We start from the raw sequence: 14,326 nt of genomic DNA, 5'->3' as shown, positions 1-14,326 counted from the left end.
GTGTAATATCCAAGTCAGATGCATTGTTCACGTTTCCAAATCACATAAGAGCATCAAATCTCAGCTTTTAGATCAACGTAACTTAACGATAATAAGCCTTCTGTATTTGAGTAATGTTGCTGTGTTATGGAGCGTCAAAATCCAATAACACACAAATCTCTAAAAACCTATAGATCCTCTAAGCATATTCAATCTAACTTGAAATTCTCCCGTCGCAAGAATTCCTCCAACGACATCGGGCTGCGCCGAGCACGCTCAGCCGCCCAAGTGATATTCTCCCTCGTCTTTTTCCCGTAGTAGCCATGCTCTCTAAACATCGTGTACATATCGTGCAGGTCATATCTCAATCCTTCTGGCATCCAATCCCTAAATACATCATCTGGAACATGCTGAAACTCGACTGTTTTCATAGTGACGTTGGAGATGATTTGAGCAATCTCATCCCACGTATACAAGCCTTGCGCTGCGGCAAAATACTTTCCCTCGTACTCGTCCGATTTTGCGAGAATAGCTCCAACCCACTTGCCTGAATTGGTGGCATCAATTAGTGGCATTAATGTGTTGCCTTTACATAGGTTCGCCAGGACATACGTTCCATCGTTGGCTGACGAGAGTCGCGGCGGCATTCTGTGCGACATAAAGTTCTGCATAAAGAATCCGGGGGCAAAAGATGAAGATTTAATCGGCAGATCGCGCAGATATTCTTCAATCTCAGCCTTTGTATCGAAGTGCTCTACATTCAATTTTCCATCCGAAATATTGTATACTTGCGGAAGCGTGCTCCAGATTACGTATTTTGCTCCAGCGTAACGTACCTCACGGGCGAGTTGATCACCTGGGCGAGCTGATCACTTTTGCCAAGACTTACGAACACCATAACTACTTTGCAATACAACAGTACAAAACCAAGTTATACTGTATTCTACAGTATATAAATCTACTCTATAGAGCCTTGCGCCTTATCCTTGCACGTTTGTGTGTTGTGTCCTGCCTCGCTATATGTACTGCAGCGTCTTAAAGACTAAGTGCCTGTTTCAACGCAAGCCTTCTTGCTTACTCTCTTCCTATTGCTATAGGCATTAAACTCCTTTAGAGTAGTTAAGCGCACTCCATTACTAACTATAAGAGTCCCCTCTTGCTAAATTTGCTTCCTCTTATGTGCTTTACGGCGCGTAGCGGCCTCATTAGCAGCTTGAAGCTTAGCAACCTGGTTGCGCACTAACACCAGTGAATGCGCTATTATCTCTGCGCCTTTTGTAAGCTGATTAAGGGCATCAACTATTGATGTTGGCGAGCTATTACTATGCCTCTGGATCCTCTCTTGAATTAGCTTTGATTGCGATCCGAATTCCAGGGTGTTGCTTGGGGTTTGAGAGTTGACTCTGCGGTCATCTAGTGCATGACAATGTCGTGGAACAGTTCACCGAGAAGCTGGTAGCTAAGGTGAAGACTATGAGGCTGGGAAAAGGCATCGATGCCGCGACTACGCATGACCCTTCGGTGAATGCAGCAGCTGTCAGAAAGGTCGAGGAGCATGTGCAAGATGCGGTAAGCAAAGGTGGCGTTGTTAGAAGCGGTGGCAAGCGACCTAAGGGTCTTGATAGCGGCTTTTTCTACGAGCCGACTGTTGTAACAGGAGCAACCAAAGATATGCAGGTGGCGTACGATGAGACGATTGGGCCATTAGGATCCATCTTTGGATTTAGCAGCGAGGGGGAGGCGCTTGAGCTGGCCAACGATACAGAGTTTGGGCTGGCAGGTTACTTCTTCTCAGATGACATTGGAAGGGTCATAAGGGTGGATAGGGAGCTGCAAGTAGGGATGGTTGGCGTCAACACGGGGCTTATCAGCGCAGCAGAGTCCCCGTTTGGAGGTGTCAATGTCGCGAATGCCGGCGCGGCGCACCGCCCTTCTGCTCGCACATGCTGAACCTGGGGCTCATAGCTGACGGCGGTTTTTGCGACTACGCGCTGGTCGACAGCTGCCAGGTGGCCCCTCTGCCCGCCGCCATGCCGGCCGTGCAGGCGGCGCCGTTGATGTGCGCAGGGCTGACGGTATGTCCGGCGCTAGAGTTCGCACGCACCGAGCTTGCCGTCATCGGCGCGGGCGGCGGGTTGGGCCACCTCGCGGTGCAGTTCGCAGCGCACCTGTCCGTGCTGGCCGTCGATGCCAGCGACGCGCCGCTGCGGCTGCTGCACTCGGTGGTCGCGGCGCTGCAGCCCGAGGCGCGTGCTCGCGTCACCATCTGCGACGCCCGTTCGCTCGACGTGGCCCACGCGCTTGCTGCCGTGGGCGAGGACCGGGCCACCGAGGGCCAGCTGGCCGGCGTCGATGCCGTGCTGCTGCTGCCCGAGTCGCAAGCCGCCTTTGATACGGGCATACAGCTGCTGCGCAACCACGGCACCATGGTCGTCGTGAGCTTCCCTACGCGCGGCTTCGTGCTCAACGCGGCCGACGTCGTCTTCCGCGACATTCGCGTCGTCGGCAGCCTGGTGGGCCGCAACCAGCAGCTGCGCCAACTGCTCGCCTTTGCTGCCACCCACGCCGTGGCCGCCGTCACCCGCGTCTTTGCCTTGGAGGATATCAATCACCGAGGCCCATCGTGGAGCCGGCGGCAAGCTGGTCATCGACATGCTTGCCGAGTCGTCGCCGCCGCCGCCATAGCGAGCAGCTACCGATAGTCGATCTACTGATCACGTGCACGTGTCCGTGCCCCACACTCACCAGTTGTTGGAGAAGCATCGTTGGAGATGCCCCTCCCACCAAACAAGCACCCACATTCACGTTTATAATTGTAGCCGCTCGTAGCCAGTCAAAGCTAGTCTGAAACTGTTAAGAGTAATGAAAAGTTCTAGTTAAAATCTATAGTAATACTATATCACCTACTTAAGGCTGTTATTTTGATAACAAAGGTATACCTAGAGAAGGTTTCACAACTCCTAATTTGTACGTACATGGCAACAGGGCACGTTGGCAGTTCCCTCGTGTTTTAAGTTTCGACTATCCCGCTTCAGGCTGGCTTTGCTCGCGAAATCCTTATCAAAAGTGACACTCTCGAATTACCGGCAGGTATTCGTTGGCATTCGCGTTTCTTTAAGCGCTGACCTCAACGGAGGCTCGGGACACATAGCTTGCACATCAAATAGCATCCGGCCCACCCCTTTCGTAAGGAACCGCAGACCGCCACTTCGGGCGGCACACGATCTTGAAAATCTTCACTCAATAGCACCCACAGTTTCCAGGGTACAGTCTCCTCCTGACTCGATTGTGAAGGCTGCAATGGATGACATGAAAAGGCCTCGTTGTCATAGAACATCAACGAATCGCAACGTTGCGGTTCTCGCAACCCAAACATGTCAACAATAACGAAAACCAATTCTGCCGTCGTAAGCTAGTCTACTTTCTGCGACTTTTTGGCACCTTTGAGCCCAACCGTAGCCATAACACGAAAGATCTAGCCCATATGTCACCTACACAAGCTAGTAACGAGCAAATTACGACCAATACGAATTCGACACAACACGGCTTCAAACTTACCTCAATACTTGATGTCTGCCCTGTTTCGGGTATATAAAGTCTACCACGGCTCTCACCTTCGCGACCAACTTGAACATCCAGTGCCCTGCAGCCCACTTGCGCAAATCACCGAGCAACCATGTCAGGCGTTCTTTGCGTCTGGGCTGCTGACTTACCAGAAAGCTCTGAACAATGGTACGAAGATGAATTTATCCCAGAGATGATGTCCCGTCACTCAGACAGGGTATTACTAAGTGAGATTGTCGAGACGCCTCTAGACAAAGACCTAGAAGGTGTCGCAACGAACGATGCACCTTGGAAGAGTATGGCAGTGTACGAGGTCGACGATGTACAAAAGAGCACAGAGGCAACATATGACGAAAGTAACCATCCGGCGATGGATGGGCCTCTGAAGGGTTCGCGGTTCGATGTCAGAACGTACGAGTTGATCAAAGTATGGCAAGGCGACGAACAATGGAACTGCGGTACGTGTAACTGAGACAAATCCACTTTACAACACATCTCATGTTGTGCCTAACACTCACACCCACTCAGATGCAGCAGATGTTGCCTCGTTACTCTTCTTTGAATGGCAGCCTCGTGCAGGGCGTGAAAGGGAAGTACTCGAATTCTACGAGTCTGAGATCGGACCTCTATTCTCGATGGCACCTGAGATCCTGCGTTTGCGATGGTTCAAAATCAAAAATGCTATAACGCTGAAGAAGGACGCATTTAGTACACTGAAGGAGGAAGACTTGCATACCTACACGGCGATTGCGGAGATGAATTGTGAAGAGTGGCCATGGGGTGAGATCTTTGCACTGAACCAGCTGCCTCAATGGGCGGAGTATTTCGAGGATCAGAAAGCTGTGGTGAGTTCACTAGTCATGTTAGACAAAGGACAGATGTTGACCCATAGCAGAGATGGCAGGCTAGCCATCATGTGGTTAAAAGGAGTTATCCGGCTGCTGAAAACAATGATAGCAGCGATGCTTGTATAGCAAGATAAGCTGGATGATTTCGAATTGTTAAACAATCCCCACCCCTAGTCTCCAACGACAAATCGGGATCAACTGATGATAAATCAGCCGGCTGTTGTCCGTGTTGGTACAAAGCAGGAGTACTGACCGTCACAATCCACAATTAGAGGCTGGCCGTTGGACTGGACGCCCAGCACACCAGCATCTATCACCGCCGCGAGAAGAAGGTCTATGTTCGTCAGCCTGTCCGCAAATCTCAGGTCCAATAGTCTCATACCCTTGCTTGTGGTTGGAGTCTGCCTGTTCTAGTCGCCACAGGAGATATAGCCACCAGCGGCTTGGTGATAGTTGTTCATGTTGACCCTCTTCTAGCTGATAGCAACCCAAATGCAATCAGTGCGTCCACGTGATCCAGCATTCCCGCGTGAAAACTATCTGCGTCGTTACAGCTTTCGTGGATAGAAATGTTGGCATGCAAACCATTGGTGGCCGGGCTTCAAGGGTGGATCGAGGCGAGAAGAGAACGCTGGGAACACATGATTCTTATGGTCTCTCGAGCCAGGATTGCAGCAGCCTATGCGATCATAGAACGGTCTGTTGAGATATAGAGATCCAGGATTTTTCAAGACCTGCTGGCTAAGCTTGACCTAATGCTGTGTGAAAGATTCTGTAATTGGAGCAACTAGTTCAGCTCGTACAACGAAAGCATCGTGACATCCATGTGCGAGCAAAGGAGATGACTGCCGAGATTGACAGTGGTTTCCGTCATCAATCTTATTCTCACTAGCGTCAACGCTAACTTGTGTATGTAGTTAGTCCCGTGCGCTGATCTCCAGACCTTCGCACTTGTTCGCGCGCGGTGATGCCAGTAGAACCTGCGCTTTCCCCATCTCTTCCTTCGACTGGTACCTCTACTTTACTTGCTGTCGGCACGATTCGCAATGGTAGATCAGTTGCCACAAGAACTAATCGATCGGATCAGCCGTTGTCTTCCCACCCAAGACTTGAAGAATACTTTACTACTATCTCATGCGTTCCGTTTTTCTGCTGAGAAGTACTCTGGCGCATTTACAAGTTTCGACTTTGATAAAGATACTGCGGAGAGGTTCCTGAGTATCTACTCTGGTCATCGGCTTTTGTATCTACGAGACTTACGATGCGCCATCCGCCTCCCCCCTCCTGCTGATAGTGCGCGTCGCGACAACGCGGATCAATTGCGTAAGCATGACATGAGCTTCACTGAACAAATCACACTATTGTTCAAGACTGTAAAATCGGTTGAAGAGCGTGCAGGAAATCATGGACCTGGAAAAATTCGACTCGCGATAAGCCCTCTTTTGCGACCGATTTTTCGCGAACTTTCACTCTCATATCATGATCATTTAAGCTGGCGGATCCACTTGTTGGACCCTGAAGCGCTTCCAATACTCAACTCAATCCGCTCGTTGGAAGTAGGAGATGACTGGGGTGGGTCGTCCAGCGTGGATGATGCGGACCACGATCAGGCGCACGTGAAACTGGACTGCCGTGCAATGGTAGATCTCGTCGTCAAATTACCAAATCTTGAGTACTGGGGCTGTCGCATTGGAGGCGATGAATGGTCTCCAAAGACAGAGCAGGAGGCGACAAGGTATCTCACACAGGATTGGGCTGGACCACGTCGGGACACGAGACAAGATTTTGCAAGAGCTCTCCTCTCTGCACGTCTGCCGAAATCACTTCAGCGCGTTCGTCTAGACTTCCTATATAACCAGGATCAAAGTACGTACATCGATCATCTCACGCCACAGCCTGATCTAGTGAGTCCCGCGCCCAACGATCTTTTCAGCACTAGTCTACACCAGCTCTCGCACCATCTCCGACGGCTTCGCCTTTGCGTAGTTGCAGATGAGACGCTCTTCTGCCCCAAAGATAGTTGTAGTCCACCATGGCCGAATCTCGAGAGTCTAGTTGTCATGTTCCACATGGTCGCCCCGTCAGGGAAGTGGTATTTCGTAGGACCGAATGGCGAAGGGCGCGACACGGCTGTCATCAAGATCACGGATGCTGCATATCCCCCCTTGGAAACAACGCCCTACGATGAAGAAATGATCGAGCAGATCGAGGACGAGGGTGATTGGCGATACAGGGGAAGCCCAAATACCCGTTGCCGAATTGTTCCAAACCACGCAACTCTACGCCCGTTCCTTGCAGCTTTTGCCAAGGCGGTGCTGAAAATGAAAGCTCTCCAAGAAGCAGTGCTATGGTGCCCTCTTGTGTGGGCTGCATACAACGAAGATGGCGAAGAGCTGGAGACCGACTGTGTCTTGGAAAACGGTCCAGACAAGAACAAGCTTGCCTGGGGGGTGCATTATCAAGCATTGAACGAGCGTACCTCCACTCGGCAGGGTGAGTCCACTCCTGCAGACGACCCTCTTCTCTGGTGGAAGGTCGGCAAGTGGCGACCGGACCCCGAGCTTCATCAGCTGTTTCGTCAATTTGGATGTTCGTCGAGCTGTGACGGTGTGAAGGAGCAATGGGAAGACGAGGACTATGGAGACAGATTGGTTGATCGCGACTACTTTGAACGTTGTGTGCAAGAAGAGGTTGACAAGGTGGGTCATATTCTGCCGCCGAATTAATCATCAACGATCCTCAAAGAGCTCTTGAGATCATGTATAGCCAGCAATGGAAGTCAGGCAAAACAAGATTATCGAAAACGGCGCAACATCGACGCATGACCAAGAGGCTGCAGCAAAGATTGTCACTTGGGGCGGTAATCAATGGGCTAGCTTTGATGACGCGGAAACGCTCAAGACTAAATTGGATTGCGCAAATCAGAGGTGTTTAGGAGGGTAAGGCCATCGACCTTGACGATGGTTCCTTATTGAGCGCTTTAATATCGGTGAGCACCAAGAAGAAGGAGGAGATCCTGCCCGAGGCAGACTTCGACACGCCAGATTTCGGGACTTCTTGGGATTTTATTCCAAAGGCGAAAGATGCGCAGAAACGAGATGAACTATAGTTGGTTTATGAAATAGTGTTAGCAAGAGATTATTTTGACATATAGAAGTTACGTAATCAAACTATATTTAACCCTCTAAAATAAAGATATAGTTGTAGTTTAGTACCTATATTTATGAATTAATAGTACAAGGTTTATATCTATATCTAGAGATATATCTTAGAAGTAATGCACTATAGTCATCTGTTGAATTTTAGTTCTTTAACACTTTTTAGAATATTACTAGCTATGCACATTTAAGAACTTAGTGTGTAGAGTTGTTTAGGGTAGTTATTCCGAGCCGCAACGTTACGCTACCTAGTCTGCACTCATCGGCCGTGTTTAGCCTTGCTTCTCTAGTTGATTGCGCACCCCGCACTACAACGGCGGAGTATTTATCCGTCTGTACCTGACCCCTCGTAGCCTTTACCAAAGCAATGGTAGAATGAAGCATGGGTACTCCGCTCCGTGTCGTTCTGGGGATCGGGGATCACCAATGAACCGGCTTGGGAGATGACAATTAGCATGACGTGGAATTCCGTGATGTCAATGTCCGGGTACAAAAGGACTTGGAGCAACGTCGCATTCGATGGGTCGTGATCCATTACTCTTGGGTCGGGTCGATCATGAAGCTCGGGCAGTTCGTAGTCGGGGCCGCGCTCTGTTGGCTGCCGTCGCAAGCTGTGGGCCGCGCTCTTGGTGGTAAGCCGAGCGACTTTATCATAGCCGAACGTGCACCACCACTCCAGGACATCGTCACGTGGGACGAACACTCTTTATTTGTTCATGGTGAACGGATCATATTCTGGGGCGGTGAAGTTCATCCTTTCAGGTCTGTACGGCTCTCTGACGGTCTTCCGCACATACTCACCGACGGCTTGCAGGCTTCCCGTGCCGAGCTTATGGTTGGACATCTTCCAAAAAATCAAAGCTCTGGGGTACAACGGTATATCCATCTATACACCATGGGTTCTACATGAGCCAATGCAAGGATCCTTCCAAGCCGAAGGTGTGTTCGATTATGGGCCATTCTTCGAAGCGGCGAAGAAGGTTGGGGTGTACTTGGTCGCAGTAAGTGTAGCGGAGATCCTCTTGTGTATTTTCTGACCACACCACGCAGCGACCGGGTCCTTATATTAACGCAGAGGTACACGGGGGAGGCTTTCCTGGTTGGTTGCAGAGAATTAGTGGCAATCTTCGCACACCGGACGCAGATTATCAGCAGGCATCGAAAAACTACATCGAGAATATAACTCCAATCCTTGCGGAAGCCCAGATAACCAATGGTATGTGCTATCCTACGACACTCGAAATGGATCGCTGCTAATGAGGCGTCATCAGGAGGGCCAATTATCTTGTTCCAGCCAGAGAACGAGTACAGTGCGGGTCTTAACAACGTCACCTTTCCGGATGCGGACTACATGAACAACCTCATGAAGCAATTTCGTGATTTTGGCATAAACGTCCCAATGGTCAACAACGTTGCGTGGCCATCGGGAATCAATGCACCTGGCACAGATGCTCCTGTTGATATTTACGGGCATGACTCCTATCCTCTGGGTATGAATTGCACAGATCCTACCTACTGGATTGACGATGCGTTACCTGCCAATTGGCGGGAATTGCATCTCGAGCAGAGTCCGAGCACACCCTATATGGTAGGTCTCTGACGAAGCATTACGCAACGCGTACTGACCTTGCTAGCTTGTTGAATACCAAGGCGGGGCTTATCAACCATGGGGCGGCGACGGCTTCGAGAAGTGTGCCGAGTTCACAAACCACGAATTCGAGCGCGTGTTTTACAAGAATAACATAGCAGCCGGTTCGACCATCTTCAACGTTTACATGGTAGGCTCGTCGCCCAATGCTCAGCTCTTGCCCATACTGACAGACAACAGACTTTCGGAGGTACAAATTGGGGGAATTTGGGTCATGCGGGTGGTTATACGTCTTATGACTATGGTAGAAGATGCCTTCGCCTCATCAGACAGAACTAACACATCATAGGCGCAGCTATTACTGAAGAACGGCAAGTCCATCGTGAGAAATACAGCGAGGCCAAGCTCATTGCCAACTTTGTGCACGCATCGCCGGCTTTGGCCAGCGCAGTTCCAGGTTACAACACTACTGGGATCTACACAGATAGCAAGGACATTACCACGACACCTCTAATCGGCAACAACACGAACTTCTACGTTACACGTCAAACTAAGTACAACAGTCTGGCCTCGACAAAGTACAAGCTCAAGCTCTCAACTAGTGCTGGTAACTTGACACTTCCACAGCTAGGCGGGGAGCTTTCCATGAACGGCCGCGACAGCAAAATCCACGTTACCGACTACGATGTTGGGGGCTTCAACCTGCTATACTCCACAGCAGAAATCTTCACGTGGAAGAAATATGGCAGTAGAAGCGTTGTCGTTGTCTATGGCGGTCCAAATGAGCTTCATGAACTTGCTGTGTCCAAGACCAGCGGCGCAACTGCCGTTGAAGGTTCTGGTGTCAAGTTTGGTAATCGCAATGGCAACACCATCCTCAACTGGCAGACGGAAGAGAAGCGACGCGTTGTACGCGTTGGCTCCGATCTATACATCATCATCGTCTCCCGCAACGAAGCGTACAACTACTGGACCGTAAGCACGCTGCCTGCGGGAGCAGCATACTCGCACGACTACACGCCTTCGTCTGATTTGATTGTTCATGCTGGCTATCTTGTCCGTAGCGCCTCAATCTCAGGTGGAAAGATTGAACTCGTCGGCGATCTCAATTCCACAACGACCATTGAAATCGTTGGTGGCGCACATGAGAACATCAACAGTCTCTCTTGGAACGGCAACGACCTCGACGCACAACGTGATCGCAACGGTTTCTTGAAAGCAAGTGTCACTTTCTCAGCACCCAAAATCAGTATCCCTGACTTGAACACGCTTACATGGAAGTCTATCGATGCGCTTCCGGAGTTACAGCCTAACTACGATGATTCAGCGTGGACTGACGCCGACCACACTGAAACGAAAAATACATACTGGAACCTCACCACCCCCACTGTTCTTTGGGGTGCAGAGTATGGCTACAACACAGGATCCTTGATCTTTCGTGGTCACTTCGCTGCGACTGGTAACGAGACCGTGATGCATCTCAACGTATCAGGGGGGTCCGCTTTCGCATTCTCTGCGTGGATCAATTCGACTTTCCTTGCATCTTGGACTGGTACTGGTGATGCTGCAATTGCAAATCAGACGTTGTCCTTTCCAAGACTACAGCGTGGCTCGAACTATGTGCTTACCGTACTCGTGGACCACATGGGCCACAACGGTAACTGGTAAGTTTCACTCCTATTTTTGCATTGCATTTGACATGTACTCATGCTGAGCAGGTTCGTGGGCTATAATGAGATGAAAACGCCTCGTGGCATTCATGGATACGATTTCCCCAGTCATACTGTTGCATCGCAATCGAACTCCTCTCGTGCTGACGATGGTATTCGATGGAAAATTACCGGCAACCTTGGCGGTGAGGACTACCGTGGTGGCCCTCGCGGTCCTCTGAACGAAGGCGCATTGTACCCAGAAAGACAAGGCTTCCACCTCCCGTTCGCACCAACTGAATCCTGGACCAGTGACATTCTGCCTGGGTCTCAAGTCAGCAAGCCTGGTGTGCGCTTCTATCAGACCACGTTCAAACTCGACATCCCCAAGGGCTGGGATATACCCCTTTCGTTTGTGTTCAACGGCGATGAGTTCACCGGAAAGGGCCGCGGATGGCGTGCTCAGCTGTGGGTGAACGGGTATCAATTCGGCAAGTTTGCGAACGCCATCGGGCCACAACGCAGATTTCCTGTTCCAGAAGGGATCTTGAACTATCGAGGCGAGAATACAGTATCGATCAGCATTTGGGCATTGGAACAGGGGGGTGTAGGACCAAGAAGCATTGAGTTTGTCTCAGGCATGCCAGTGCAGTCTGGATATGGCGATATTACTTCTGCGCCTATGACTGGCTGGGAGAAAAGAGATGATGCGTACTGAATTTCTGTCGGGTAGACTGTAGAAGGTTGCGATTGCAGTTCACAGCTCGGTTGCGGCGAGGAGGGGTTTTTTGGTGGCCATTAAATGCAATACGTATTCCTGGGGTTGACATTCTACTGGTTCATCAGACCATCCTTCTCTACTCGCATTTCACTTGAAACACGTCCTGTACCCGGACATACAGATGATCTCTGCGCTTATTCTTAACGACACAAGGGCGTGGTAGGTCATACCACTAATCGACGCCGCCACAAAGCTCTTCAACGACATCTACCCCTCAGTCATCAGCGCCCCCGGCCTGCCCGACCACAACCTCTCGGCAACGCAGATGAAGTCGCTGGTGCAAAACCTGTTCCACAAGAAACACGGCAACTCGTTCCTCGGCGACTTCGGCATGGTGCACCTGACCGAGCAAGCCGCCATCTTCGAGACCGTGACGGGGCAGGCGTCGCTGTCCACCATCGACGCCATCACGAAGCTGTGCCTGCAAGACGCGCCCAACAGCATCAAACTCACAGAGCACGTCGGGGCGCCGCCCTCAGTGTCTCTGCCCCACGCGCCCAACCAGCTGCCCAAGAAGATGGCTGTGGCGGACGCGCGCAAGTCGTATCGCGATGTGCGGCGGAGCAAGTTCGGGGCTGAGAGCTCGCTGCTGAAGAAGGAGAATACGTTTTCCAAGCTCCATCACGAAGCCATGAACTTGTACCACGAGCAGCTGAGAGGTAACTATCAGATCAGCCACCAGCATGCTATCCATGAAGTGCGGGCGGCTATGCATCGATAAGCCATGTGCGAGAGTGAAACTGTGTATACGATTCCGTCTGCTTTGTTTGCGGTTGGAAGGAGTCATCGAAAGTTTTGGCGGCGTGATGGTGGTTTTGGACACTGATGCAGAGATGCAATTGAGGTTTAGTTCTGCACGACGGGGGCCACACTCCCCTCCCCCTCCCCCCTCCTCCCCTCAATCGATATCTTGCAAGCCACAGCAGGCGTGACCATCACACACCACCTGCTGCGCCGCACGCCTCACACACAGCGCAAAGGCACTCGTCGATTGCGGCATCTACTTACCCACTGCAGACGAAGCACAGATATCAATGCGCGAAAAGTTGTAACGCGTTTCCTCCTTGGTGCTCAGTCCGAGGTACAAAAACCTCCCAATCTCGGATGTTACGTTTGCGGGATTTGTGATTGGCCGATACTGTGTGGGGCCGAGCTCTCGGTTTGGGGCCGAGCCCTAGGAGCCCACCGCTACGAACTACTGTACAGGACAAGGTAGGGGGAGTATTAGAAGTGGAGTGCGCGGACGGGAGTCGGGCATGGCGCGTTTGGCACTAACCCCGTCTCGCCCGCATGCCGGTGTTCCTGCGCAACTTCATTAATATCGACTGCAAAGCGCGTGTTGATTGCAACGGTTAGACTCCACTCGGATGCCACTTCAAACGGCCCCAGGCCGGGATGCTGAAGGGTGGTTAGCTCGGAAGAGGTTAGATGGGTCTCGATTCGGTGGTTGTTTTGGTGTATTCCCCTGACTTAGCTCGTCAACGGCCGTGAGGACAGTCTCGTCGATCTCTTCAGGAACCCGTGCTCAAGCTTCTGACTAGTTGGTATATAAGAGATGGAAACGCCTGGCATGAACCGAGGACAGAGGAAGTGTTGCGATCCCGCTTTTGCCGGTCCCCTACAGTGAAGCGACTCTCCCAGCCGACATCCCTCCGCCCCGATGCGTCTCTACACCCTCTTCAGTCTGGTGGCTGCGGCTGCGGCCCTCCCGAGCCAAATGCGTCGAGACGATTTCGAGGTCCGGCCATGGATTGCTGCCACCGCCAGCGACTCTCGCGGGCCCTGTCCCATGCTGAACACGTTGGCCAACCATGGATACCTGTACGTAAACAAAGCATGCCTGTATATGCATGACCCGTTACTGACCGACACGAACAGTCCCCGCAACGGTCGCAACATCACCGTTGAAATGTTCGCCGAGGCTATCCACACAGCACTGGGCTGGAGCCCACAATTCGGCACCGTCCCAGCCAACAACGCCTTCAAAGTGCTCAACATCACGGACTCCATCGAGCTCAAGCAGCTCGACAACCGCGCCTCGGGCCTCGAACGCACAAGTTCCCTAGCCCGCGCCGACGACAGCAACGCCGTGGTGCCTGCTCGCGTTCTCGCCGTCCTCGCCGACAGCGACGACGAGAAATACATCTCCGCGGCTTCGCTGGGGCGCTCGCGTCACCGGCTCGAGCTGGGCAACCCGCTGACGCCGGCGCTGCAGAGCGCGGCGCTGATTGAGGCCAGCATGACGCTGGCGTTCAATCTCGACGGGCCTGTGCCTGCTGCTGGGTCTGGCGCGGATTATACGCAGTTGAGGGCGTTCAAGGACCGCGTGCAGGAGTGGCTGACGTTTGAGCGGCTGCCGGTTGAGCTTGGCTGGAGACCGTCTGTGCGGGAGGTGTCGACTGCTGATCTTGGGCCTATTATTGCCCTGATTAGCCAGGCACAGGCCGAGGCCGCATAAGCATGCTATAGGACTTTGGTTCATATCAAGAAGATAATTATAATGGAATATGCCACCCTATCATACCTACTTCAAGACGTCTCACTCGCAGCACAAGGCATCGCGTGAGCACTTTTCGATTGTGAAACCGGGGTATCTACCTACCCGCTACATACAGAAACCAATGCGCGAAGAAAAAAACAATGCGCCACGCTATGCGTCAAGCAAACCCATTACCGCCGGAGCCATACAGCGCGGCGCCGATATATACCCTCGTTGGCATCTCCCTGCACACATGGAACCCCTGCTATGTCCCCCACCC

At 51.8% G+C, this 14,326-nt stretch overlaps 7 protein-coding genes across 7 annotated transcripts; 6 read left to right on the top strand and 1 right to left on the bottom strand.

Annotated features, from left to right (window-relative positions):
- Positions 1-188: 188 nt before the first annotated feature.
- On the bottom strand, positions 189-827 carry C7974DRAFT_442791 (uncharacterized protein; the record flags this gene model as incomplete). The annotated part of the gene is made up of 1 exon (XM_046145421.1): positions 189-827. A coding segment is annotated over one exon (639 nt), but the record flags the coding sequence as incomplete, so codon positions are not given.
- A 568-nt stretch (positions 828-1,395) lies between these two features.
- Positions 1,396-1,929, top strand: C7974DRAFT_319278 (succinate-semialdehyde dehydrogenase I; the record flags this gene model as incomplete). Its single annotated transcript, XM_046138706.1, has 1 exon — positions 1,396-1,929. A coding segment is annotated over one exon (534 nt), but the record flags the coding sequence as incomplete, so codon positions are not given.
- A 235-nt stretch (positions 1,930-2,164) lies between these two features.
- On the top strand, positions 2,165-2,812 carry C7974DRAFT_402619 (uncharacterized protein). Its single transcript, XM_046142738.1, has one exon. The coding sequence runs from the start codon at positions 2,406-2,408 to the stop codon at positions 2,679-2,681; it is 276 nt and encodes a 91-aa protein (XP_045993699.1). The 5' UTR covers positions 2,165-2,405; the 3' UTR covers positions 2,682-2,812.
- A 670-nt stretch (positions 2,813-3,482) lies between these two features.
- On the top strand, positions 3,483-4,563 carry C7974DRAFT_53882 (uncharacterized protein). The gene is made up of 3 exons (XM_046146821.1): positions 3,483-4,001; positions 4,072-4,388; positions 4,439-4,563. Exons 1-3 carry the CDS (start codon positions 3,656-3,658, stop codon positions 4,523-4,525), a joined length of 750 nt encoding a protein of 249 aa, XP_045993698.1. The 5' UTR covers positions 3,483-3,655; the 3' UTR covers positions 4,526-4,563.
- A 787-nt stretch (positions 4,564-5,350) lies between these two features.
- C7974DRAFT_402614 (uncharacterized protein) lies at positions 5,351-7,489 on the top strand. The gene has a single exon (XM_046142737.1). The coding sequence runs from the start codon at positions 5,438-5,440 to the stop codon at positions 7,115-7,117; it is 1,680 nt and encodes a 559-aa protein (XP_045993697.1). The 5' UTR covers positions 5,351-5,437; the 3' UTR covers positions 7,118-7,489.
- Positions 7,490-8,105: 616 nt separating this feature from the next.
- On the top strand, positions 8,106-11,668 carry C7974DRAFT_442769 (glycoside hydrolase superfamily; the record flags this gene model as incomplete). The annotated part of the gene is made up of 8 exons (XM_046145420.1): positions 8,106-8,311; positions 8,364-8,550; positions 8,600-8,765; positions 8,821-9,137; positions 9,184-9,327; positions 9,378-9,441; positions 9,487-10,801; positions 10,856-11,668. The coding sequence occupies 8 exons, from the start codon at positions 8,106-8,108 to the stop codon at positions 11,502-11,504; spliced, it is 3,048 nt and encodes a 1,015-aa protein (XP_045993696.1). The 3' UTR covers positions 11,505-11,668.
- A 1,337-nt stretch (positions 11,669-13,005) lies between these two features.
- C7974DRAFT_53847 (Chloroperoxidase) lies at positions 13,006-14,116 on the top strand. Its single transcript, XM_046146818.1, has 2 exons — positions 13,006-13,388; positions 13,446-14,116. The coding sequence occupies exons 1-2, from the start codon at positions 13,228-13,230 to the stop codon at positions 14,023-14,025; spliced, it is 741 nt and encodes a 246-aa protein (XP_045993695.1). The 5' UTR covers positions 13,006-13,227; the 3' UTR covers positions 14,026-14,116.
- Positions 14,117-14,326: the final 210 nt, after the last annotated feature.

This window comes from Boeremia exigua (assembly GCF_020726555.1).
Source record: "Boeremia exigua strain MPI-SDFR-AT-0100 chromosome Unknown C7974scaffold_11, whole genome shotgun sequence".
In the NCBI taxonomy this organism is placed as follows: Eukaryota; Fungi; Ascomycota; class Dothideomycetes; order Pleosporales; family Didymellaceae; genus Boeremia; species Boeremia exigua.
Note: the sequence above shows the minus strand (reverse complement) of the source record. Positions and strands in the feature narration are given on the sequence as shown.

Excerpts from the sequence above, each read along its gene's own strand:
- C7974DRAFT_402619 (XM_046142738.1), top strand. The coding sequence starts at position 2,406 with ATGGTCGTCGTGAGCTTCCCTACGCGCGGCTTCGTGCTCAACGCGGCC.
- C7974DRAFT_53882 (XM_046146821.1), top strand. The coding sequence starts at position 3,656 with ATGTCAGGCGTTCTTTGCGTCTGGGCTGCTGACTTACCAGAAAGCTCT. Across the intron at positions 4,002-4,071 it reads CGACGAACAATGGAACTGCG|ATGCAGCAGATGTTGCCTCG; the intron begins GTACGTGTAACT and ends ACACCCACTCAG. Across the intron at positions 4,389-4,438 it reads TCGAGGATCAGAAAGCTGTG|AGATGGCAGGCTAGCCATCA; the intron begins GTGAGTTCACTA and ends GACCCATAGCAG.
- C7974DRAFT_402614 (XM_046142737.1), top strand. The coding sequence starts at position 5,438 with ATGGTAGATCAGTTGCCACAAGAACTAATCGATCGGATCAGCCGTTGT.
- C7974DRAFT_53847 (XM_046146818.1), top strand. The coding sequence starts at position 13,228 with ATGCGTCTCTACACCCTCTTCAGTCTGGTGGCTGCGGCTGCGGCCCTC. Across the intron at positions 13,389-13,445 it reads TTGGCCAACCATGGATACCT|TCCCCGCAACGGTCGCAACA; the intron begins GTACGTAAACAA and ends CGACACGAACAG.